The sequence below is a fragment of the Equus asinus genome, chromosome 5, assembly GCF_041296235.1.
Source record: "Equus asinus isolate D_3611 breed Donkey chromosome 5, EquAss-T2T_v2, whole genome shotgun sequence".
NCBI classification, from domain to species: Eukaryota; Metazoa; Chordata; class Mammalia; order Perissodactyla; family Equidae; genus Equus; species Equus asinus.
In genome coordinates, this window is record NC_091794.1 from 82,166,544 (window position 1) to 82,193,830 (window position 27,287).

General features: G+C 39.4%; 1 protein-coding gene across 42 annotated transcripts in view; it reads left to right on the forward strand.

Annotated features, from left to right (window-relative positions):
- The window catches only part of SCMH1 (Scm polycomb group protein homolog 1), a 185,703-nt gene that overhangs the window by 17,162 nt on the left and 141,254 nt on the right, over positions 1–27,287 (forward strand). For 23 of the 42 annotated variants that reach the window (XM_044770489.2, XM_070510172.1, XM_070510177.1 and 20 more), the window contains exon 2: positions 21,593–21,673. The exons of 18 other annotated variants lie outside the window; for them this stretch is intronic. In XM_044770489.2, coding sequence (XP_044626424.1) covers positions 21,649–21,673 — 25 coding nt within the window. In that variant the 5' untranslated portion in view covers positions 21,593–21,648. Of the gene's footprint in view, positions 1–21,592; positions 21,674–27,287 lie in introns of those variants that run through there. One more of the 42 variants, XM_044770500.1, reaches the window with a different exon arrangement.

The window sequence follows — 27,287 nt, forward strand, 5'->3', positions numbered from 1 at the left end:
AAAATACACAACTATGTACCAGAGGGCTAGAAAAAGAAAAAATAAAATCTTTAAACTATATGTATTGAAGGAGCAGTATTTTTCATTCATCTTAGACTAATTATTTTATAAATACAATAAAAATGAGTTATTAGGAAGGTGAAACTTTAAAAAAAATCTAGATATCAACCTCAAAGTTTTATTAGATTTAACAAAATAAAATTATTGTTAAACTGTAATACTGAGTTTCTAAGTGCTCGCTCTCCATTTCTGTACTTAGCGCGAACTGGTAACAGTTTCCTGATGAGGACTGCACGTTGAGTGCTGACGCTGCCGTACGTCTCTGTGAAGGGGGACGCTGGGGTAGGAGTGGCAGGGGGAGGCCAAATGGGTGCACTCTGCTTCCTTGCTCCCTGTCTACCAGATAAGCTCTGTAGTTATTATTGTTTTGCATAAAAATTTGTTTGAAGGTAATTCTTCGAGTGAAAAAGATTTGGCATCTCTAGCCTGCAGAATATATTCCTGGATCTTTATCTGATTCTAACCTAGTTTTCTAGTTTAGTCACTGCTTCCTATCATATATCCCATGCTTGAATCACCTGTCATTTTCCACAGGACATCATCCAAGCTCTTTCACTACTTACTACTTTTCTGCTTCCCTTTGCTTACTTAGAATTTCCTAAACTTCCTTCTCTGTCTGGAAAAAGATACATTCTCCAAATTCTGGTTCAAAATTCTGGTTCCTCTGTGAAGCCTTTTTTAATTCCTTTAGGTAAAATTGGTCTTCACTTTTAACATACCTTTAATAACTATATATTATGTTCTATTATAATGTATTTGCTTATCTGTCTCCACATCTAAATTAACATGATTAAAGTCCTCTCCATCCTTATATCCCAGGGATATAAGGCCCAGGGACTGGCACATTGAGTATTCAATAAACGTTGATTGGATGAATTGGGAAAGTCATCAATATTTGGTACTTATCTCAGACATAGAAGGTTTTTGTTTGGTCTTGGACAAGCTGTATGGTTTTCTCCTCCACAGCAGACCTATCTCTGGATGTAGAGTACGATGTATGTAATAAAGGGCTGAAATATGTGTCTTAGAAAATACAAGTAATGAGCCTCCTACACCGAAGTTATGTGTGGACCTGCACTGAAGCTCTGTGTGTGTTGTGTATGGGGTGTACAGAGAAGGAGGTGAAAACTGAATTAGCCTTGAAATTGGGTGGATTGAAAAATTTGGAATGTGAGTCTTTAAGTAGCACCCTTGTTTTGTTGTATCTTAATTGACTGTGTCTTTTGTTGAAGTTTATGAGTTTTGTAAGATACCTTTAAGTGGTCTCTTGGTGGTAAGAGAGACTCTTTGTCCTATGGAAAAAGTACAAGATTTAGGGCGACATGACGTAGATCGTCTAGTCCTAGATCCAGCGCTTACCAGCTGTGTCCCTTACCAGTTATTTAAACATTCTCGGTCTTGTTTCTTCATTTGTCATGCAGAGTTACTAACATTTGCCCTTTGTGCCTCACAAGTGTGTGAGCACCAAATGAAGTAGAGGATATGAAAGTGCAGGTGAACCCCAGAAACTGGGCAGCGGGACTTGTGCTCTTTACTGCCAGCTCCTTGACTTCAGAGAAGTTAAATTCTTGCACCTCAGCTTATTCCTCTGTAAAATGGGGATAATAATACCTGTATCACTAGGTTTATTGTGCAAATTAAGTTATTCATGAAAAATATCTAGCAGATTGACTTGGGCATTTGATTATCAGTCAGTTTACATTTGCTTTAGCATTACACCTTTTCCCAGTCCCCACCCGGAAATAGGATTGAGTAATAATGGTGAGAAATGGCAGTAAGTGGAGATTAATTATTTATTTACAAAATGCTAGTGTATGCTTAATTCTGTGTTAGTTGTTGGGAAAATGGAGACAATAATAATGCCTTACATTTCATTTCAGCTATTCAGTATTTAATTTTCACTTACCATGTTCAAGACACTGTGCTAGGCACAGAGGATAAAGAAAGAAACAAGAAGCATCCCCACCCTCCCAGGCTCAGAATCTATTAGAAGAATCAGACAAACAAATAAATAAATTGTAATACAGTATATACTGCACTATAATATATACTCCAGTATAATACAGTAATATAAATGTATACACAAATAGAATACAGTATAATATAAATGACACAGTCCGTGAAAGAAAGAATGGTTAAATATGAGTGTATGAGGAAGGCTTCCCAGAAGGGATAATATATGAATTGGATTTTAAAAGACAAATAGAAGTTTGTCAGGTGGGCTGGAGGGCTGAAGGAGAGGGCATTCCTTTTTTTTTTTTTTTTTTCCTTTCCCCCAGGAAGATTATCCCTGAGCTAACATCCGCCACCAATCCTTCTCTTTTTGCTGAGGAAGACTGGCCCTGAGCTAACATCCATGTCCATCTTCCTCAACTTTATATGTGGGACGCCTACCACAGCATGGCTTGGTGAGCGGTGCATAGGTCTGCGCCTGGGATCCGAACTGGCTGGGGCTGCCCAAGCAGAGAACGTGAACTTAACCACTACGCCACCAGACTGGCCCCAGTGGAGTGCCTTCCAGAAGGAAGATACCAGCATGTACAATGTTTGGGACTATATAAGTACTTGATTTCTGCTGTGATGTTAAGGTTGAGAAAGTGACTAGGGGTAGACAAGGACTGGATTATCCAAAAGACTGTCTACCATCCTAAGGAGTTTAAATGTCATCCTCTAGGCAAGGGGAGGCAGTGAGTTTGGAGCAGAGTCCAAAGAGGATCTCTTAGATGTTATAGGAAAATTGCTTCGATGGCATCGTGGGTGATGGACCTGGGAGCTTTAAGATTACCTAAGTGCTTGCGGGTTATTCACTCATCTGATTCTTAGACTGGCCTTTGAAAGTTGGCAGGCAGGAATTAATCCCATTTGATATATGAACCAGTGAGAATTAGAGATGACACTGGCCATCAGATGAGAGATGACAATTAGTCAAGGTCATATTCAATCAGTACTTATTGAATAAGGACTAAACCCAGGCCTTTTCCCAATCTAGTTTCATTTCACCACAACACAGTGAAAAACACAATCCCTGCCCCAAATGAAATTAAAGATTTGTTGGGGATGTTGAGGGATAATTTTCTTTAAAAAGGTAAAGTCAAGGATCCACAACTAGAATATACAACTATGTGCTGGGAGGATTTGGGAAGAAAAAGCAGGGGGAAAAAAAAGGTAAAATCACTTATTCACAATAGCCGAGATAGGGAAAACACCTAAGGGTCCATTGGTGGGTGAATGGATAAAGAAAACATGGTGTATATACAATGGAATATTATTCAGCCCTTAAAAAGAAGGAAATCTTGCCATTTGTGGCAACATGACTGACCCTGGAGGGCATGATGCTAAGTGAAATAAGCCAGACAGAGAAAGACAAACACTGCATGGTGCCACTTATATGTGGACTCTTAAGAAAAACTCAAACTCACAGCAACAAAGAGTAGAATGGTGGTTGCCAGGGGCTAGAGGGTGGAGGAAATGGAGCAAGGTCGATGAAAGGGGGGAAAAAAGATAAAATCACGACTCATGCAAATATAAAATGAACAAAAATTTTATTGAACTCTGTAGAAAACAAAGAATACAAAAATGGTTCAAAAGAGAATTCAAAGCACCACATATTTTTGGAGTATTCTGAAATTAATTTACAAGTGGATACAAAACTGCTCAGTATCCATAGAGCGATATCAATTGAATTCCGTGGACACAGTTTGCATTTCACTGGACAGAAATTATTTGCATTACTGTCAATTTACAACAAAGTCATAAAATAGCCTGGTCAGAGGCAGACCAAGGGACACCTCTCTGTAAGATCAGATAATCCTGGAAGGCTCTAGCATTCCTTTGGTAGAATATACCATTTCAAAACCTTCCACAATTATTCCTTACAGAGTTTAGGACTAATTCTCAGAAAATTCAGATTAATAAAAGACATTATGAAATTTAGGGATAAATTATATGATTTGGACTAGATTTGCTGTTGGTCAAGATCTTCCCAGTTTTCTCTACTACCCTATCATTATAGATAAGTGATCTTATCAGCAAGAATGTCCTATGGAAAATGGTGGAGTCAAACCATCCCATTGTGCAATCTTGGTTCCCATTCTCACTTTCTGTTTAGATTGCTGTCCAGGACCCTTCTCAAGTGTTTGAGTTACCCCTTCCCAGAAGTGAAAACTCTGCCCCCAAACCCACCAGCCTAGCTGTTTGGACCCTAATGCCCATGTTAAAAAAAGTCTTCTAGGTGTCAGCTGTCTGGATTTTCCAAGCATTACCTCTGCAGAGTTCCTTGGCATCATGCTCTCCTCCCCCTTAGTACTGTGGTGGGTTTTGGTAGTCTCTTTTGCTGTAATATAGAGGGTGCAGTCCTAAGAAACCTCATGTTGTAAAGAGTTAGTTTAACAATACTCGTTTCAAGGTTTTGTTTTTTTCCTTTATGAAGATGCTTATATAGTTCTAACTGTATGGCTATAAAACTAAAAATTTTGAGGAAATCCAACTTTTGTTTAACTTTTGTAAAAGAATCTTTCCCTGCCTGTCTCCACCAGCGTCACTTTTATCACATTTGTTGCCGTTGTTATAACAGAGCACTAAGTCACTCAAAGCAGTTGTTTTATACTCACAATGTCTTTCTTTTTCTCCTTCCTTTTTTTCTTTCTTTCATTCTGTCATTTCTTCTTCCCCCTTCCCTTCACTTTCCTTTCTTTCTTTCCTTCCGCCTCTCTCTCCCTCCTTCCTTCCCTCCTTCTTTCCTACCCTCTCTGTCCACTTCATATTTCCAAGTAAGGTATGTTAGGATGATGCAAATGTTTCCTAAAACCAGATATAGATATATCTCTTTGACTTAATGCTGCCAGCTTAAGGTTATATATCTGTTCATATCATCTGTAGATGGGTCTACTCTCAGGGATTTGTCATTGCTTAGTGATGTCAGGCTTCAGTCCTTTTGTTCCCTAGTCTTTTGCTGTAAGCATTCAGCCATGCCCTGTTCAGTTTTCTTGTGTGTAGTAAAATATACATAACATAAAATTTACCACTGTAACCATTTTTAAGTATACAGTTCTGTGACGTTAAGTACATTCATATCATTGTGCAGCCATCACCAGCATCCATCTCCAGAACTTTTTCATCTCCCCCAACTGAAACTCTGTACCTATTACACATTAACTCCCCATTCCTCCCTACCCGCCCCCACCTCCCAGCCCCTGCAACCACCATTCTACTTTCTGCCTCAATGAATTTGATCTCTAGGAACCTCATTAAGAGAAATCAAGCAATATTTCTCCTTTTGTAACTGCATGCCTTGTTGAATTTTGAAATATAGTATTAATGATGATCATAGTAATGATAATAATGGTTACCATTTAGTACTTTTTTTTGGGGGGCGGGCACATTGTTTATTTAATCTTTGCGCTGTATGCCAATAAATGGCCTTATCCATCCTCATTTGATAGTTAAAGAAGATGAGGCTAAGGAGATTAAATAATTTATGTGAGGTCATAGGTATATGAAGTATCAGATGCAGAATTTGATCTGTATTCTCTATGACTAAGGCTTCTGCTGTGTCCATTACACCAAAAGTTGGTGAAGTAAGCCTGACTCTAACCCACGTCAAGATGGCGTTGGAAAGAGAACGATATGCTTCATGGTTTCCTTGTCCTCTAATATACCAGTTTACCTTTTTCAGATTTCCAAAAAATAGCACGAGGAAAGTTCTAGTGAAGAATATGAACTTTATTTTTGGATTCCTTTGGATTATGAGCTCTTATCAAAGACAAGGACCATATCATTCATTCCTGTATTCCTAGCATCTCACTTGATCTAGCTTTAGAAGTCACGAAAACGTGTTAACTAAGCTGAACAAATTGTATGCTCTGAATCTGTCCCTCCTTTCCTATCCAGGTAAGTTGGTCTCTGAGACAGAGACAGCTATAAATGTGGTTACTGCTTTCAGGGACCTTAGAGGCTAGTTGGAGATGACAGATATAAAAAAATTACCGTCACCAAAACGGAATCCTGTTTGAATCTATTACTATGCTAAACATGTTAACTTTAAATGGCTCATTTTTTAAAAAAATTATGTTCTATTTCAGTTACTTATAGGGCTTAGTTCATAAAAACAACACTTTTGGGGAAATTATCATTATTCCCTGAGTCAAGGAGTTGGAGGCAGTCCCTCCAAACACATGTTCATGTCTCCTGGTGAAATTCCCCCAACTGCTGCCTGCCCACAGCCCAGTGTGCTGCCACTCTGGGCTTAGTGAGTAACAACTGAGTCAGGCAGAGGGTCTCCCACCTGGGGATTATGTCCTTACCTTGCATGAGTGAATAAGCCTCAACACCTAGCCAAGCCCCAACTCTTTTCCCTGGTAGACATTCCTCCATGCTTTGGCTCAAAATCATTTTTTCTCAAGAGAAATAATGAAAAGCCCAACTCTGCATATTAGAAAAAGTTTGAGTGTTGATTAATACATAATGTCTGAAAAAATGGTATATGAAAGTCAAACAGCTGAAAGACCAAGTGACTTGGATCTTGTGTAGCACGTTTTCTGTTTTCCATCAGTGGTTACTGTTGGGTATATTGGGCCACCATAGGAGTCCATTGTGATAACCACCCAGAGTTAGTGTGAGATTCCACAGGTTTAGGGGAATGTGGTCCCCAACATGACTGCCCCCACTTCAGATGCCAGCCTCAAGTGAGGTCCTCAGGCCACTTACATTTCTGACCAACTGGCTACAAATCTGAGGGGTTCATAGATCCCCTGCAGGTTCAGTAATTCACTAGAACAACTCACAGAACTCAGGAAAGTGCCATACCTATGATTAGGTTCATTATAAAGGATACAGATCAGGAACAGCCAAGTGGAAAGACACAGAGGATGAGGTCTGGGCGAGTCCTGAATACAGAGCTTCCACGTCCTCTCTCTGTGGGGTCAGGGCACATCACCCTCCTGGCACGTTGATGTGTTTACCAGTTAGGAAGCTCCACTGGGCTTCAGTGTCCAGAGTTTTGATTGGGGTTTCATCATGTAGACTCTGAAGGTCGGGCAGATCCAAAGCCCCAACCCACTAATCACATGGTTGGTCTTTCTGGCAACCAGCCCCTGTCATGAGCCATCTCATTAGCATAAAATCATGTGTGATCCAATGGGCTGCTGAATAACAGAGATACTCCCATCACTTGGAAAATTCAAAGGGTTCTAGAAGTTCTGTGCCAGGACCGAGGGACAAAAACCAGACAGATTATTTGTTATACAACACATGCTACATAAGAGAAAGTTGAGTGTAGTGGGTAGGAGTATTGTAGTCGAGAGTTATTCTGTTTATTTTCCTCTTGAAGTTGTGGTAAAAATTAAATGTAATCATTGGTGTAAAGTGCTTAACACCGTACCTGGTATGTAGTAAGTCGTGGATATATACTAGCTAGGGTTGTTTTACTTTCTTAGGGCGGCTGTAACAAATTTTACCACATATTAGTTGGCTTGAAAACAAAAATTTATTCTCTCATAGTCTGGAGAGTAGAACTCCAAAATTAAAGTGTCTGCTGGGCCACGTTCCCTCTGAGACTTTAGGTAGAATCTTTCCTTGCCTCTTCTAGCCTGTCGCTGTCAATCCTTGGCTTGCAGTTGAATCACTGTGTCTCTGCCTCACGTGGTGTTCTCCCTGTGTGTGTCTGTCTTCACATGGTGTTTTTCTTTTCTTATTAAGATAGCAGTCATACTGGATTTGGGCCCACCCTAATGACCTCATTTAACTTGATTATGTCTACAAAGACCCTATTTCCAAACAAGGTCACATTTGCAGGTACCAGGAGAACACAATTTGGGAATATAGTTCAACTCATAACAGTCTACCCTCTGATCCCCCAATATTTGTTTCCTTCCCGTGTGCAAAATACATTCACCCCATCCCGGCATCTCCCAAAATCTTAACCCATTCCAGCATCAACTCTAAGTCTAAAATCTTGCCTACATATAGTCAACTCAAAAAGTCCCAAATCTCATCTTCTAAATCGGATATGGATGAGACTCTAGTATGGTCCATCCTGGGACCAAGTTCCCCTCCATCTGTTGACCTGTGAAACCTAGAAAACAAGTTACCTGCTTCCAAGATACAATGTTAGGACAGGCGTAAGAAGACATTTTCATTACAAAAGGGACAAAATGGAAGGAATAAAAAGATCATTAGCGTAAAGCAAATTCCCAACCCAGTAGGGCAAATTCCGTTAGATTTCAAAGCCTGGGGATAATCCTCTGTGGCTCCATGCTCTCTCTTCTGGGGCAGTCCCCTTTCAGCCTGAGAGGGTCCCACTGGCCTAGACATCTGCATCTGTGGCTCTGCCCTTGGTATTATTCTTCCTTCATTTTGTTCCATCTCCGTTCCTTTCAGTCCAGGCTGGCAGCACTTTTTGTATAAAATTCCCAAAAACCTTGTCAGTCTCCCATGCAGTTCATGGGGGTCCAAACCGTTTGACAAGAGGGTCCTCCACAGATCTTTCCTGGGTAACAGTATCTCTATTCCTAGCTTCTGAGATGATTGATTCTAGCCATGAGTTTGTTCAGCCACACCCTTGGCCCTGTTTCCAGAGTATGCTGTCTGGATAGGTGGAGAATTTTCCAGATCATCAAGGGCCAGTTCCTTTTTGCTTAACAGTTCATTCCTCAGTATATCTCTTCTTGTATTTTACCATAAGCCCCAAGGAGAAACTAGGCCACATTTCAATACTTTGCTTAGAAATCCTGTCAGCAAAATATCCAAGTTCATCACTTATAAGTTCACCCAATGACTGAATGCAATTCCGACAAGTTTTCTGCCCCTTTCAAACAAGAAGTGCTTTTTCTCTACTGTCGAGTAACATGTTCATCATTTCCTTCTAAGGCCTCCCTAGAAGCACCTTTAATGTTCATATCTCTACCAACCATCTCTCCAAAGCAATCTAGGTTTTTTCCTATCGAGCCTCTACCCGTTATTCAATTCCACAGCCACTTCCGCATTTTTAAGTATTTGTTAGAGCAGCACTCCACTCTCATCAGTACCAAAATCTGGATTAGTTTCCTGGGCTACCAGAAGCTGGAAGAGGCAAGGAAGGATCTTCCCCTGCAGGCTTCACCTTGATTTTGGACTTCTAGCCTCTAGAACTGTGAGAGAATAAGTTTCTGTCGTTTATTACAGGCAGGTTGTTGCACTTTGTTATGGCAGTGCTAAGAAGCTGCCTGGAGTTACTGTAGTCATCAGTGAAAGACAAAGAGGATATGGTATCTCCCTGTATCCACAGGGCTTCCTACCCTGTGGTAGAAAATTTTATAATTTCCTATTATATTTATAGGAATAGGAAATATTTATAGTTTTTATTTCTCTTCTCTTTTAAACCATATTTGTATGTCTAGTTGTACTATAAAGTTTACTTTTGTTATGTTGTCAGCTTATGATTTGTCTTTGTTTTATCTCAGGAGAGCAGGCTTAAATCATTGGTGGGGATGCTTTGGTACCAAGAAGCCTTCAGCCTGTTGGAGGGGTAGGGGCTTTAGTTTTACAGACCTTCCTTCTACCAGAATGCCTGGTACTCGTTCTTGGTTTCCTTCTCATGCATACTTTGTAACACCTGCCTCCATCAGGGTGAAACAAGAAGAGCCCCAGTGGCACTTCACTTAGCCTCTGGATAGGCAGTTGACCCATAAATGATGAATTACATAATGAATTCTTTACCATTACTTCTAATGGATGTTTGAATCTGTGTTTTTCAGTTTTGAGTTATTTTTCAAGAACACGTTCTTTTCCTGTCCTAACGAGGACCTATACTTTTTTGGATTCCCCTTAGTGCCAGTCACAATGTTTGCAGCTCTCTTAGAAGATACTCTGTAAATTTTGTTTTGCATTGAGGAACGCTTATCCATGGCACTGCCAGTGGGAGGCTAGCTCTAGTGATAAATAAGAGATGTTAGTTGCCAGAGCTGTCATTTCAATTTGTCCTGCTTGCGCTGAGCTCATTAATAAATTGCCACAGTAGTAATATGAAAGTAATGAACCTTCTGGAGGTCCAGCTGGGGCACAAGGTACTAGCAGGGACCTTCAGGGCAGCTCCCATTGTTATATACAGTTTAGTTAAAGGGTTTCAGGCTCTTTTTTCCCCCTTTGAAACATATGTATTTTACAAAATTCGAGTCCTGTTTTAACACTTCTGTACTTTCTAAGTGAGTGTATTTGAATTCAACTCAACTAACATGTATCTGATGTCTACTACTGTCAGGCAGGGATATAAAGATGAATAAGACTTCACTTAGGGCTTCACTGCCAAATAGGGGGGAGAGGTATGTAAACAAAGAATTGTAATACAGTATTTAAATGCTATAAGTATGAAGCAGATATAAACATAGCATAAAAGAGGAAATGTGTCTAGGGAAAAGAGCTAAGAAGACTGAGCAAGGAAAAGGAGATACATTGATTTCTGAGTTAAATTTTGAAGGGTGAGTTGTAAGTTGACGAGTTCAGTGTTTAATGGGAAAATGGACTTTGTTGCAGATGGTTGAGGGACTGTAGATCCTTTAGAATAACTTAGAGGAAGAAAAGATGAAATGAGACTGGAGAAGTAGTCAGGGGCCAAATCTTAAAGGATTTCAATTTATGTATGCAATACCAAGGACTTCAGTGAATTGCATTCTATAGGCTACATGGCTCCATTGAAGGATTTTAAGCAAAGAAGCAACATGATTGAATGTTTATTTTAGAAGGATTACTCTGGTTGCCATACAACAATGGAATGGTAGTAGAGAGACAAGTTAGAAGGCTATTGACTAGTGTTGTGCAAGCAGGTAACACCATAGTATACTGCAAAGAGCATTGCCTAGATTGTTTCAAATCCCATTTCAACCACCTACTAACTTTCTAAACTAACTCGGAAATTTCCTCATTAGTGAAATGGGAATAATGGAAATCTCTCACTGGATGTTACGGAAACTCATATGAAATAATGTAGATACATGGAATTGCTCCAAAGAACTGGGTATAAATGTTAGCTGTTATATTTCAACTTCTGTTTTTGTTGAGTTTTAGGTAACTTATAACCAAGTTTAGGATTTTTAAGAAGCACTGTCATTTTTCTTCTACTGCTGTGTCTCAATAAAACAGAAGGAAATCAAAGTTTACAAACATTTTGTATTCTCATTAAGATCCATATTTCAGGATTTCCCAACATTTACAAAATAACATAACTCAAGTTTTTTCCTTTGGACGTTCTGCCAGACTCTCAATTAGAGAATCAGGCGTGGTGTCTTTTTGGAGTTGGTAGTGCAATAGGAAAAGATTGGAGCCCTGGCTCAACAGATGCGCTTTTTAGCTGAGCACTAGCATCAGAGGTTAGTCTGCCTGTTTCTGAAGTGCTTAATAAGAATAATGTGAATAGGTGTCCTAGCCACCTTGCAGATCTGTTGTGAGGATCACGTTCTTTCCTTAACTAAACACTCACTAAACTACTATTCAAGATACTGTTAGAAAGACTGTAGAAATGAATCAGATCTGGATCCTAATTTCAAGGGAATTTCAGTGCTAAAAGAACTGTGAAAGATGTATGTAACTGTAATACAAATAAGATAGTATATAAGTCAGTTAACTTTGAAAATTATAAAGGTCTTTGAAGCTGGAAGTCATTTATATTTTGTGTAATATATCGTAAAAAAATATTATGTTTTATAAAGTATATTTCACATGTTCTCATTTTTTAAAGTGCTTCTCCAAGTAAAGCTGAGAGAGAGTCACTTTCTTAGATACGTGTAGAAAATAAATAGTAAAGATAGATTTAGATTTTTAGGAAGATTTTTAAACCTATATGCATATTTTGACCCTAGGCTTGATCAGGCTTGATCACTGATATTCAGGTAACTTGGTTAAAGTACTCTCAGCCCTCAGCCTCAAAGAGAGAGAGAGAGAGAGAGAGAGAGAGTGTGTGTGTGTGTGTGTGTATAATGGAGATAATGTCACCCACCTTTCAGGTTTGTTGTGATGAAATAGTCATTATATATAAAAGTGCTGAAAAGCAGTTACTGTCCGTTCTTTCCTGCAGTCTCTGCTCCAGCCCACCACCTTTTCACTACTGCCCAGTGCTGAGCTTTGAGGCAGCAGCTTCTTTGAGATATTTTAAAGTTTTGGGGTTTTTTTACATATGACAAATTTCAAACATGCAACAAAATTGAAAGAGTTTTGCAATGAAAAACCTTATATCCACAACCTAAATTTTACCATTACTTGTTAATATCACCTATCTATCTGTCCCTCTACCCACCCAGCTGTATTGAAATTTCTTTGGTGATTTTTTAGGACTTTTCTGAAAGAGGTTTTTTAAACTAATTTAGAAGCCAGGAGTGCAAATACATTTCAAATATTTGTGATTAAATTGCAGTTTTCCTGTTTACATTGCTTTGTACCTGTGGGGAATTTTACTTACCAGGTTGTTCATTATTTGTATCTCTTTGTATTTTCTGTGCTCCTAGGCTATCCTTTCTAATCTCAGCTCATCCCATTGCCTTTTCCTGAGAATGCCTTTAGTTAATCTTTTTTCAGTGTTACGTTTAGAGTAGGTTCTTTATATAGTCCTTGTTGTCTCCTTCTCCTTTTAAAGTTTCTTTAAAAATTAATAAAAATAATACCGTACGTTTTGTGCCTAGTGGCAAACGCTGCACTTGGAAGCTTTGTTTGCATAGAGCGGGGCGTCTTAAAATCTCAGACGTCTCCATGCGCTCCATCAACTTCCATTTCTTGTTTCTGAGCTCGGGTCTTTGCCCGGGACAGTTGGTCTATTTACTGTGCCCCAGGAGTGAATACAGCCCTTCACCTGTGTCTGGTTAGAGACTCGCAGCGTTGATTGATTGTCTCCGTTGGATAGCTCTGCTTAGATTATATGTTACAGAAATTCTTCAGAGTCTCTGATTCTTCCATGGCACTCTTCTCTATTTTCCAGTGCTGCTAGGTAGCTAGGCAGTTTCTCATACTTTCTAAATCTTTTGTCATCTCAATGCCTATATTTTAAATGAGTTTTAATCAGATAGAATTTGCCTTATGTTATGTGGATTTCCTTAATAAGCTGTGAGGACTGTGTTCGGAAACATCTTTGAAAAGCTAAATTATGTTCATGATTATGTCTCTCAGCTCCGTCCATCCTCATCACCTTTATGTAATGATCCTGTCAGATTTGAGAGTGACTTTCAGGATACTGAAGGACCCAGCTTGTTTTTGTTTCATTTTAAGAGATTTTCCTTAACTAGTCCTCTCTCAGAAATCAAGTATAAGTTTTAATTACAAAATATCCAAATATTTTTTAAATTCAGAAAGTAGTCACTGTGTTCTGGTCATGTAAATTTTGAATTTTAGGCCCTTTTTTTCCTTAGTGATTAACATTCATTCACTTCATTCCAATATTGAGAGCCTCCTCTGTACCGGGCACTATTCCAGGGCTGGATAGAGTGCTGAGTAAATAACACAGACAAGGCCCTGGGGAGGAGACAATAAATAGACAAGGAACGGATTAAATTTGCTAACTGCTGTGAAGGATTAAGAGTGGTATGACAGAGAGCGTTTGGTGACTCCTTCAGGTTGAGTGGTCGGGGGAGGGTTCTCTGGGGAGGTGACATTTAAGCTGAGACCTGAATGATAAGAAGCCAGCCATATAAATATGGGGTGGAACATTCCAGGTAGTCTAAAGGCCCTAAGGTAGTAAGGAGCTTGTCCTGCATCGGGAGCAGAGAAGGCCAGCTGGCTGGAGCAGAGTGAACACAGAGGTGTAGGAGAGGAGGTGGTAGGGGAGGGGTCAGAGCCTGTAGGGTTGTATGAGTCAGGGTCAAGTACTCAGGTTTAATCTTAAGTGGTGTGGGGAGCCTTTGGAAGATGTTAAGCAGGAGAGTGACATCTAATTTACATATATAACCAAGGTAGGGCCATATAATGGAGAAAATCAGCCAATGCTGGGAGCCTCTAGCCAGACGTAGGCAAAAGATTGCAATTACTCCTGGGACATCCTAAATAGCCCAGTTTTCCTGGGAAAATCCTAAGTCTCGGAGATAAGAAATGGGCCAAATTCCCTTGCTTTGAATCCCAGCTCCACCATTTACTAACTGTGTAATTTTGGGCAAATTGTAAGACATCTCTCTGCACTGGTTTCCTCATCAATAAGATGAAGATAATAACAGGACCTCTTGTGAGAACTGAGCGACTTAGTACGAGTGAAGTGCTTAGAACACTGCTGGCACGTAGCGAGTGCTTAATGTTTAATTTGATCATTTATTTCCTCTCGGTGTGGGCTGTCTAACATGATAGCCATGTGGTTAGTGTGACTAAGTACTGAATTGTAAATTTTGTTTAATTTTCTGTAAATTTAAAAACTGAACCTCAGTATAGTTATTGGAAAAATTTTAAGTATGTTTTAAATAATTTGGGTATATGAATCTTTTTCACCTGTAAATTTTATGAAATTTAAATACAGAACAAATATTTCTGATGAAAATTTAGCATCTGAATTGAGATAAGCTATAATTGTAAATAGACACTAGATTTTGAAGACAATGTAAAAGAGAATATAAAGTATTTTCATTGATTTTTATGATGATTAGTGACTGAAATGATAATATTTCAATATATTGGGTTAAATAAAATGCATTCTTAAAATTATTTTCCTATTAAAATTTGTTTCTTTTTCAAATTTTAAAAAATGTGAGTACTAGAAAACAAAATGATGTAAGTGGCTTGAATGACGTTTCTGTTGGGCGGCTGTGCTGTAGATCCTGGGTCAGGAGGAAGGGCAGTGGCAGAAGCATATGGACTGGGGGAGGTGCTTTTCCTAATTACACAAATACCCCTGGAGAGTCCACAACACTTTTGCCAGGGGAGCCTCCCTCCCCATCAGACAAATCCTGCCTCCTACCCTCTTGTTGAAAATCAGTTCTTTGGGGCTGGCCTGGCGGTGTAGCAGTTTGGATCCTGGGTGCAGACATGGCACTGCTTGGCAAGCCATGCTGTGGTAGGCATCCCACATATAAAGTAGAGGAAGATGGGCATGGATGTTAGCTCAGGGCAAGTCTTCCTCAGCAAAAAAAAAAAAAAAAAAAAAAAGGCGGTGGATTGGCAGCAGATGTTAGCTCAGGGCTAATCTTCCTCAAAAAAAAGAAAAGAAAAGAAAATCACTTCTTCAGTGAGCCTGCCCCAGTGATAGGAGTGTTTTGTATTCTTCGGGTCAGTCAGTGCAGGGGAAAAAAGTTATGAATCACCACTCTATGTTAGAGAGTATTGCACAGGTTAGACACCTGTCAGTGATTTCGATTAAATAAACTTAAATTGTTTTCTGATATAAGTTACCACTAATCCTGGTCCAGCGAACCCCAGAGACTTAAAATGAGGAAGAATTAAAGTAGATTTTAATTAAGGGATGAATTGCTGGGTCAAAAACTGAGAAAGTTGAGTGAGGCATCTTGTGTCCTAAATGCTGAATTTCCAAAATTGAAAAAAACAAACTGAGTCAAAAAGCTAAGCAACCATAAACTTTTGTCTCTGAAGTGAAACTGGGCTTTGTTTTTTTCTTCTCATGCCTGTTGGTTCTTGCTGGTTCTGTGATTATAAACAAAGGTTTTCTGACTTATTTGAAAAGACGTTATTCTCAGGATTAGCAAGAAGAAGATTCCTAATAAATACTGAGTGACAGCTAGCAAATGGTGCAACTCTTCTGCCTTAGCTGTTTGGAATGCTTATTATATATTCTTTCTGTATCACCCCAAAATACATTTTTTTAAATCTATGATACGCCTTAGCTTAATACCACATCTCAAAGATTATTCTACGCCCTCTCAGTCAGGTCAGTTTTCTAGAGAAGAGGGCCCTTTTCTGAGATTGCTGTCCTGTTTCAGATTCACATAAGACACTCTCCACCGGCAGCCCCTCTGTAGCCTCTGGTCTTACTGTTACAATGAAGAAAGAGGTCGTCCCAAAATTTCCCAGCAGAAATGAGTGTCAGGACAATTGCCTGAGTAGCTTGCAGGAAAACTAACTGATATTCTTGAACAATGTCCCTTATTTAAATAGCAATAGGATTTTCTCTGCAGCCATAAAATCAGAAACTTGTAGAGGCGGATGATGAGGAAGCAGAGGCGTGTAGCTAGTTTATAGTAAACATGAGACCCGCCTGGGAAGGCGCTATAGAGTTCTCCTCTCCTGGTTTTCAGATGAAGAATTTGAAGCCCCAAGGAAGTGACTACTCAGTGACATAGAATGAGTCAGGTCAAGTTTAAGTCTAAGTTGCATCTCAGTTTCTTGGTACAGAGAAAGCATAGTTGCCCCAAGTTTGTAATTCTATAAGATTCATTCCAGACTCTGGCTAATGCCAAGGAGTCATCATAACACTTTTTTTAGGCTAAGAACCTGAGATTTAGGGGAATTTATAGAATGGTTTATAGATGCTGCTGTGTCAGTGAGCCCAAATTACTTCTGTACCTGTCTCCGTGGCATAAGCAGGTAAGAATTTAGTCTATTCTCAGGGCTCTGTGTCTGAGGAGGTAGTTTTCCTTGTGGAGCTATGTCCTATTAGACGCTAATAAAATAAAGTTGATCTTGAGATCTCTGGTACCTTGTAGCATAGGCATCCTTCAAAGGTCTGCTTGGGAAGTGTGAACAGATAAAAGATGGCAAATGGGTTAATAGTCTCTTATTGGCCCCCAAAGCCATATGCCTCTGACCTCAGGTTTTAATTTTGTTGCCATGAAAAGGTTTTGTTAAGTGGCTCCTGTCTGCAGATGGTGACATGCCTTCAAATGTTCACTCCAGGAAAGCTTGGGGAAACAAGTCACTCTTAGAAGCTTAATGTTCTGGATAGCTGCACATTTGTTCCTTTACACATTAAAACTTTGTTTTTAAAAATCATTTTAATTGGAAATTATTCTGAAATGGATCATACCCTTCTTCCTTCTTTTTAATTCAGTTTGTTGAGCCTAATTTAACCTTTTCTTAATGACTGAGATCCTTGTGGAGGTGTGGGTGTAAAGGATATAAAGTTCCATGGGCTTTTGGTAGCCTATTCCTAACTCTGTTTTTCCCAGGGACGAGCCTATTTTGACTACATAATTTTTACAGAATGTAAGGTTTTTGGGAATGCATGTTGTTGTAAAAATGCCCTGGTTTAAGTCTGTGGGTCACAATCAAAAGAGATTTGAAAGCGACTGCCCTTGTAGCTCCTTTTTGTGCTAATAATAATTTCTTACATTTGCATACTACTTGACTGTTTGCCATATCCTGTATATGGCCTGTGATAAGTAAACTAGGGAAGGGATTAACTTTGTGTTGTTTTTAAACTGTAGTAAGCAATCATAATGGAACCAAAAAGAGATGGACTTTGAAGTTAGACAAAACTTTAAAATTTTAGCCTTTCCACTTAGTAACTGTGTGACCTTGAATGCCTTAATTAATCTTGTTTAACTTCAGAACCGCAGCTTTTTTTTTTTTTTTTTAACCTAAATGGGAAATGCCAGAATTGTTGAGTGCTTTAAATCAAGTAGTGAAGATAAAAGTGCCTGGTAGGGACGCCATGGATGAGTCTCACAAACAAAATGTTGGGTGGAAGGACGTGAACGTAAAAGAGTACGTTTGACATAATTTTATTTATATAAAGTTCAAAACAGGCGCAAGTAATCTACCATGATAGAAGTCAAGACAGTGTTTACGCTTGGGTGGAGTAATGACTGGGAGAGGACATAAGAGAGTACGTTGGGTGCTGGCAGTGATCTCTTTTCTTGGTTTGTAGACACATTGTAAAAGCTCACTGAGCTTCATACTTAGGATTTGTGTGCTTTTCAGTTTGTATATTATGCTTTAACAAAAAAGTCGTTTTTAAAGTGCTTAGCACAGAACCTAGCGTATAGTTCCTCCTCCTATGATGGTTCTGTAAGTTAACCATGTGAAAGTCCCTTTAACAAAATGATGCTAGCCTCTTTTCCTTGTGACTTTGCAGTTTCTTTGTTCTGTGGTTCTCTGTCTCTTGATTCCAGTTTTTCACTTAGGCGTGTTTAATAAATATATACTAACGGTAATCCTAATTGGTATTGTTGAAGGAATTTAGGTCAGACAAGGTCAAATTGAATGTCTGACCACTGTGATCTAGGAGTTAATCAGTTATATGAATTTTGATTTGATGCTGTTCTCTGATCATTACGTGACTTGATGTTTTACTTTTTAAGCGGAGATTAGATAGAGATTTTTCTGATTTGTGTAATATATTTTTTCTAACATCAGATCAACTTCATTATTGAATTTTTTTCATGGTGGAATATTGGACTCATTCTGTTATTTCTGGCACTTTTAATATAAGCCACTTATAATGTAGCAGGCTTTGAAATGGTCACTTGTCACACCTAGTAACACCTTATATATTTTGCTTGTGTTCTTATCACTGAAAGAGAACCATACTTACTGTTTTTATCTCGTTGTTTGGTACTACAAGTATAGAAATAGAACTTGTATACTTGGAAATTTATGTAAGATCCTGTTATGAAGAACTTAGAATTGTTGAAAGTTCAATTTAAAACTTGAGAAAGTTACTTTTTCTAGTAGGCAACATGTGGGATATAAAATAAGCCTGTGACAGTCTCTGCCCTCAGGGAGGATGGAATCCTGTAAGGAGAGTTTTGTGAGATGGGCAGAAAATGGATTTGTCTGCATGTGCTTTTGGTCTTTTGGATGTTGGCCTTTGAGAGAAGGTTTCTGATGGAGACAGTAGCAAGGCCCTCTCAACCACAGAGAGCTGTGGTGATGATCACATGGATGCCAACGGAGCCAGCAGACAGAGAACTGTGATTGGTAATATGACACAAAGTTAGGGAGGCAGAGAAGCACCACCTATCTATCAGACACTTATGTATGTTAATTCATTAAAATAGATAATGCCATTCAACCCTCACAGATCCTCTGGAGTAGACACTATTATTTCCACTTTAAAGATGGAGAAATTGAGTCCCAGAGACATTTAGTAACTTGTCCAAGTTTACATAGCTAGTAACTGAGTTGATTCTCAAATCCAAAGCCTGTCTGTACCACACTATAGATAGTAACATGCAAAGAAAGGATGTGTTTATCAGAAGATCCTCAGCTTGGAAACATGCTAAATGAGAGGTCATAAAGAAAATAGATAGCAGGTTACATCTGGGGTTACCCAAGAAAGGGAATGCTATGACTCAGGACTTAATTTCGTGAAAGTTCCTGTGAAGCTTTTTGTGTTCCTGTTGTGAGACGGTTGAATGAAACTGTCAAACCCTGGTGCAGATCTGCCTTTTTACCTGTTTCTTTTTTTTATTGTAAAGTATACATAACGTAAAATTTACCGTTTTAACCATTTTAGGGCATTACGTACATTTACAGTGTTGTATAGCCTTCATCACTGTCCATCTCCAGAACTTTTTCATCATTCCAAACAGAAACTTTGTACCCATTAAATAACTCTTTGTTCTCCACTCTGCCCAGTCCTTGGTAACCTCTGTTCTACTTTCCATCTCTATGAATTTGCCTATTCTATTACCAAGTATAAATGGAATCATCCAATATTTGTCATTTTGTGTTTGGCTTATGTCACTTAGCATAATGTTTTCAAGATTCATCCGTGTTGTAGCAAGTATCAGAATTTTATTCCTTTTTATGGCTGAATAATATTCCATTATGCATATATACCACATTTGTTTATGCATTCATTCATTGATGGACACTTGGATTCTTTCTACCCTTTGGCTGTTGTGAATAATGCTGCTGTGAACGTTAGAGTACAAGTATCTGTTTCAGTCCCTGCTTTCAGTTCTTTTGGGTATATACCTAGGAGTGGAGTTGCTGGATCCTATGGTAATTCTTTGTTTCCGTTTTTGAGGTTTTCCACAGCAGCTGCACCATTTTTCATTCCCACTAGCAATTCATAAGGGTTCTGATTTCTCCATATCCTCATCAGCACTTATTTTTTGTTTTAGGGTTTTTTTCCCCCCACAATAGCCATCCTAATGGTTGTGAAGTGGTATCTCATTGTGACTTTGATTTGCATTTCCCTAATGATTAATGATGATATCTTTTCATATGCTTATTGGCCCTCTGTATAGGTAAGTGGAGAAATGTATATTCATGTCCCTTGCCCACTTTTGAATTGGGTTGTTTGAGGGTTTTTTGTTGTTGAATTGTACGAATTCTTTATATATTCTAGATATTAATCCCTTATCAGGTATACGATTTGCCAGTATTTTCTACTGTTCTGTAGGTTGTCTTTTCACTCTAGTGATAGTGCCCTTTGATGCACAAATTTTTTTCATTTTGGTGAAATCCAGTGTATCTGGGGTTCTTTTTTGTTGCCTATGCTTTAGATGTCATATCCAAGAATCATTGCTAAATCCAGTGTCATGAAGATTTTCCTCTGTGTTTTGGAGTTTTGTAATTTTAGTTCTTATGTTTAGGTCTTTGATGCATTTTGAGTTAATTTTTGTATACAGTGTAAGGTGAAGGTTCAACTTCATTCTTTTGCATATGGGTGTTCAGGTTTTCCAGCATCATTTGTTGAAAAGAGTATCCTTTTCCCAATGAATGGTCTTGGCACCTTTGTCGAAGAACATTTGGCCGTATATTTTAGGGTTTATTTCTAGGCGTCTGTTCTCTTTCATTTTGTCCTCATGCCAGTACCACACAGTTTTGATTACTGTAGCTTTGTAGTAAGTTTGAAATCAGGAAGTATGAGTCTTCTAACTTTGTTTGTTATTTTTAAGATTGTTTAAGCTATTTGGAGTGAATTTTAGGATGACCTTTTGTGTTTCTGCAAGAAAATGTCCTTGGTGTTTTGATAGGGATTGCATTGAGTCTCTAGATCACTCTGGGTAGTACTGTCATCTTAACAGTATTGGTCTTCCAATTCACGAACACAGGATGTCTTTCCATTTATTTATGTCTTTCATTTCTTTCAGCAATGTTTTGTAGTTTTCAGTGTATGATATTTTAGTTATGTGGCTGTTACATTTCTCACAGTAAATTAATTAATTAATGTTCTAGTTTATCCATCACTGTTTAGTGACTTACAGATCTGCCTTCAAAAAGTCTGTTCTATTTTGGGGGGCCATCCCAGTGGCATAGTGGTTAAGATCGCGCACTCTGCTTCAGTGACCTGGGGTTTGCAGGCTCGGATCCCGGGCGCAGACCTAGCACTGCTCGTCAAGCCACCCTGTGGCAGCATCCCACATAAAATAGAAGAAGACTGGCACAGATGTTAGCTCAGCGACTTCCTCAAGCAAAAAGAGGAAGACTGGCAACAGATGTTAGCTCAGGGCCAATCTTCCTCACACACACACAAAAAGTCTACTGTATTTTTAACAGAATCAGGGTTCTGAACCTACAAAGCTGAGGGAAGGATCCTGGAAATTGGAAACCTAAGCAAGTTGCTGCCCTTGGGAAGTCCTGTTGGATGTTCAGACTGCTGGTTTCCTCTGATAAAAACCTAATTTCACTGCATGTCTTCTTTGATCTTCAGTAGTTCACATTTCTAATTTATTCTGTCTTTTGCTTCTAGATTCCTCCATCTTGCTAAGGAGGAACAATTCCCTTTTTGGCATAGCTGATGGTACCATGCAAAAATCAGATCCTCGAAAAGGTCAGAACTTGTATTTGTATGTAATAGAAATTAGAGGGTTATCCTGTGTTAGGCTGTGTATGAATGTATGGGTCACAAAAAGTGATTAAAGTGATTAGAAGTATCTCATCCTTTTTGCCAACTTATCCTGAAATTTTAACAAATCCCGCATGTCACTTATACAGCTCTTTATAGTTTGCAGAGTATTCTTCACATAATTATCTCATATAGTCTTTCCAGTAGTCTTATTAAGTAGATGCTGTTGCTATTCCTGTTTTGTGGAAACATTGAGAGGTTAAGAGACTTACTCAAAATCTTGTCACTATGAACTGCAAGATTTAGTCCTAGATCTTTTGCCTCTAAATCTTACCCTTCTCACTACATAGTTCATAATCAGTATCAGAATTTAATAGACATGTAAGTATGGAAGCTATATGAACATTGGAAATAATGTATTAAAGTCTAAAAAAAAGTTAAAGCCTCTTTATAAAGGATATAAAATATCATTAATAAATCAGATCTTGATATTGAATTTCTAACATAATCTTCAGGATGACACCAAACACCTCACTATGTAATGTACCATTGTCTTAGTATGGCAAACGAGGCCCTCCCTAGGTTGCTGCCTACCTACTTGTCTGTTCTCATCTCACTCAGTTCCTGTCATTCGTCTCTAGCTTACCCTACCCCTTTCCATCCGTAAGAAACTGCTGGCTGTTGTCGAAGCACTCTGTCCGTGCCTTTGTACTCTATTCCCTTTGCCTAAAGTGCCTATTCATCTTTCTTCTTACGATCCTAGCTCAACTTCATCTCATCTGTGAAGCTTTCCTCAACTCCCCAAGCAGAGTTGATCATTCCTTTCGGAACACTTTGTATAGGAAATCTCTATTAGAGCAAAAACCACATTATATTATGATTGTATGTTTGAATTGCTATCTATCCTACTAATCTGTGAGTTCTTTGTGAGCATAGGCTGGGACTTAATTTGTCTTTGTGTCCTTAACACCCCACATTACTACTGGGCTTAGATACATTTTGTTTAAAGAATAAAAGAGCAGCTTTCCTTAAAGGATCAGTACACTAATCTAGATGAGAGACTGACCACATAAAAATACTTAGACGCTTACAAATATGGTAAATGATTATAGTACATGCTTGAAGTAGAATTGTGGGATGTTCACAGCCAGGCAGAGTTATTTGGGGAAAGATTCCTCTAGATCAGGCATTGGCAAACTTTGGCCCATAGGCCTAATCTTGTCTGCTGCCTGTTTTTGTAAAGGTTTATTGGAACGTAGCCGTGTTCATTGCTAATGTATCTATGGCTGCTTTCATGCTACAAAGGGAGAGTTGAGTAGTTACAACAGAAACCGTATGTCCCATAAAACTGAAAATATTTACTGTTTGGCTCTACACAAAACAGTCTCTGCTCTGGGAGATGACTTTTGAATGGAAATATGAAAAGAAGAGGAATGTGAATTGGTGAAGTGTGACTGTGCATCATCTCGCAGTGAAGACAGGCCATAGTAGTAGCTATGCTAAGAGAGGAAGTTTCATCCAGTTTGTCAGAGAGCTGTGTTGAAGAGATGACATGGCAAGAGTGCTTTGGATTGGGAAAGAGGAAACACAAAAATCTAATGGAAAGAAACTTTCAAGTAAACACTGGGCGTCTAGTAAGATAGTGTCCTAGATATGAGCAGGGCGTGATGACGATGATGGAGAAGGAGAAGGAAGCAGCAGTACAAATTAATAGTGACCGAGTGTCTGTTGGATGCTGGCTGCTGTTCTAAGTGCTTTATACGTATCCTGTTTAATCCTCCCAGCAACTTTATGAGGGAATTGCTGTAATTGTCTTTATTTTACACATGGGAAAACCAAGGCATATGTGGTCAAGTTACTTGGCCAAGGTTATACAACTAGTAAGTGATAGAATCAAGTCTGAACCCAGGCAGTCTGACTGCAAAGTCTTCATAATAGAGGAGGGAAATCTGGGGATATTTGGTAAAAATACCCTTAAGCTTGGAGTAAGGTAAGTAGTCCGAGTAATTAGGAAGTGTTATCCCGTTGTGGTAAAGAGAAAACGAGCAGACCATAGAATAGTACTGTCGGATTCTGTCCCATTAGAGTGATATACTGTGGATTAGGAGGATGGGAGGGAGGAGGAGGCAAATCGCATTATACAGTAAGACATGTTATCCATACAGATGTAAGGATACATCTTACATGCTATACATACATGTTATAACTTACAGAATCAGTTACTTTGCTGCAAACATTGGACTTATTTTTATAAAGGTTTCTTTTGACTAATTAGCCATCTCTGTGTGCTCAAAATATACTTTTTATTGAAAATTTCATTTACACTTAACCTTTCAGGATGGTATAATTGTGTAAAATAAAGATGGCGCATGCGTTATTTCAAAGAAGGAAGATATTTCAGAGTATCCGTCAGGTTGAGTTGTAGTGATATGGAGGAAATAATTAGGATGAGCCCTTATTGCTACTGCCCCACAGACTCACAATATGGTAGAACTTAAAAGGGACCTTGCAGATCATGAATGAAGTTACCCGCTTTATTTTACAAATGAGGAAAGTTAAAAACCAAAGATGCTATGTTACTGGCTCAGAGTCTCCCAGTAGCCTAGCTGTAACTGGACTTTCAAAGATTAGAGAGAAGGTACGTAAAGTGCCTACCACAGTGCAGTCAGTAAATAGTAGATGAAGAAGCAGAAGGGAAGGATGATGATGATGATGATGTTATTTCTTCTGCCCCCGTATCGCACTTCTGTAAGCCTTCAGAGAGAAATTTGGTATTATAGATGTGTCCATGTGGTCATGCTGCAAACCTAAAGTTGCACAGTGTTATACTGACGAAACCAGAGTTGCATACCCCCCTTAGATTATAGGCTCTCAGATTTGGAAGGGCCTTTAAAGGTTACCTAGTTCAGCCTTCCTCTTCCTCCTCGTGATTTCATATCTCTGCCAAGAGGTTGTCTTACCTCTGCTTCCACATCCTCAGTGATGGCAGATTCATACCTTCCCTCCCCAGAGTTCATCCCACTGTTGGATACCTCTGACTGTCAGAAAGTTCTTCCTATAATGAGCTGAAGCCCTGTCTACCTGTAACTTCCACTCACTAGTTGCAGTTCTTCCCCTTGGGGTACCCTGCCTTCAGAAGGGCTGACTGGTGGAGCAGATCATCCAGTACCATCGTCTTCTTCATTCTGGATACTGGCTGGAATGTCAGATCCATCTGTCTGCCAGGAAATATGATGTGACACCACTGGTGCCACTAAACTCCTTCCCTGTTCAAGAAGCATGAGCCAGAAGCCGTCTAAAAAGCATTAGCTTCTGTGCTCTAGATCATGCCTCTTGAGCCTCCAAAAGGGTGAACATGAAGTCTACTAGGATAGCCTGTTAAGACAAAGGGAGTTATGGCCTCTCTGCCTTTTCATTAGCTATTCACTGCTAGCTGCTTTGCTTGTTAAAGGAAATACTGATGTTCTCTGGGGTTCTTCTCTCTGTGTGCGCGCACAGACATGTCTGATTGCTAGAGAGGGAGTGGGGGAGGGATGATCACCAAGGAGAGATCTGCTCCGTCTTTGTTCACATCTGCTGCTTGCACAAGGCAGGATTTACTGCTCTCTGAGAAAGTGATTGCCTAGCTTGTTTCCCCTCCCCCCTCTTCTGGCGGATCATCCCAGAGGGCTATTACCATCTCATCACACTTATCTCTGAATGGAGTAAAGTAAGTGAAGGAGAGCTGGGAGCAGAGGATCAGCTGAGAGGCACTAGGAATGCTTGCTGGTAAGAGAGAGTGGCTGATCAGTGGCGCATACCAGACCCGGCCCCTGTCTGTCTCCTGCCTCCCCTGTAGCCCATCCTCTATGACCACAGTGGGGCAGGAGTTCTGCTCCCAGCTTTTCCATTTTGATCTCTGTGCATACTGGCATAGGATTATGGTTTATTAAAACCACACATGCTATTTCACATAGAAAGAGTTCTGTCTTAATGGGTTTTCAGAAGTACACTTGATGTTTCTGTTTTCTGTTTTCCAGTTTCCATTCTGGGGGAAACAGCCCTCCTTCCCTGATCCCTTCTTTGCTGCCCCCCTGCCCTCTCTCCTGGTCTGTGCATGTCAGCCTGCATCACTGCTTTTGCTTTTTCCAAGCTCTATGAATATGTAAAACGTGGTGCCTATGGACAGCTCCATTTAATCCAGTTTTACCTCCTGAAATCCCAGACCATACCTAATCTTATTCAGTGTCCAGATGAAGCTAATAAGCATGAGTGCTTCAGTTTTTCCTGTAGTAAAAGGAGTATAGTATCCACAGTCACACTGGTTGTAGTTCTTCCCAAGCTGCACTTTTTTGTGTTAGAAGTTACTGAACCAGGTTTGTTTTTGTCCATTGCCCAAAAGCCAATCACCAGGACGCTAAGATCACAGCAGAGAGAGGGTTTTAATCTCAAGACAGCCAAGCGAGAAGGCAGGAGAATCCATCGCAGGTCCGCCTCCCTGGAAATGGGGCTCAGCAGTATCTATAGGGTAGGGGACAAGGTCGTCTGAATCGTGGGCATAGATGATTAGAGGTAAGGAATAGTGAGGTAAGTGATGATTTGCACAAGCGTAGACAAGCTTCATGCCTCTTCACAGGATGCATGTTGATAAAATGGCAGCATTACCATGATCTGAGGGTAGAGTTCTTAGCTTCTTGACATCAAAAAGGTCGCTTATCAGGCCGACCCTGTGGCCTACCGGTTAAGTTTGGATGCTGTATGTCAGTGGCCCTGGTTCGGTTCTTGGGTGCAGACCTACACCACTTGTCGACGGCCATGTTATGGCAGCAACTCACATACCAAATAGAAATAGATTGGCATAGGTGTTAGCTCAGGGCGAGTTTTCCTCAGCAAAAAGAAAAAAGGTCACTTATTGAGTGTTTGTGCAGGCCCAGTTGTTGGGTTGGTGGTCTCAGCTGGCCTGAACTGGATAAGGGGTCTCAGTTCCTGAAAAACCACTCTTAATTACTCTGTCGGTAAGATGAGGTCAGTTGAACTGGTCCTGGAGGGCCTGTGGTTACATAAGCATTTGTAAAGTTTCTTTTTCATGAACTTGGTTTTTTGTTTTCTTTTTTGATGAGAGAGACAATGTGGTTAATAGTATAGTTTGCATTCAAATCTTGCCTTTTCTACTGACTGTAACCTTTTAGAAAGTTATTCGACCTCTCTGAGTATCATTTCCTCATTACTAAAATGAGGTAATGAGACCATATTAAGTGAGATCATACTGGTGAGGACTCAAGATGGTGTTATGGAACTACTTCCTTACCACGATAGCTGGCATCCAGTGAACACTCAGAAATAGTAGCTATATAATGTTAATGATTATTATTACTATTGTTAATGTATAAGTGATAATTTACAACTGGATTTTTTCTTAATATCATAATGTATGAAGAATTTTTTCTACTTTTCCTTGCTTGAAGGGATGACCTATTGTGATTGTATTGTCACATTTTGAAAGGATGCTTCCATAGCCTTGTAGATTTTTCTGCTACATATTATCTTTCTCTGAAGGGTTTCCAGAAATACCAGAATCTTTGCATTCTCTAGATTTGCACTATCCAGTGCAGTAGCCACT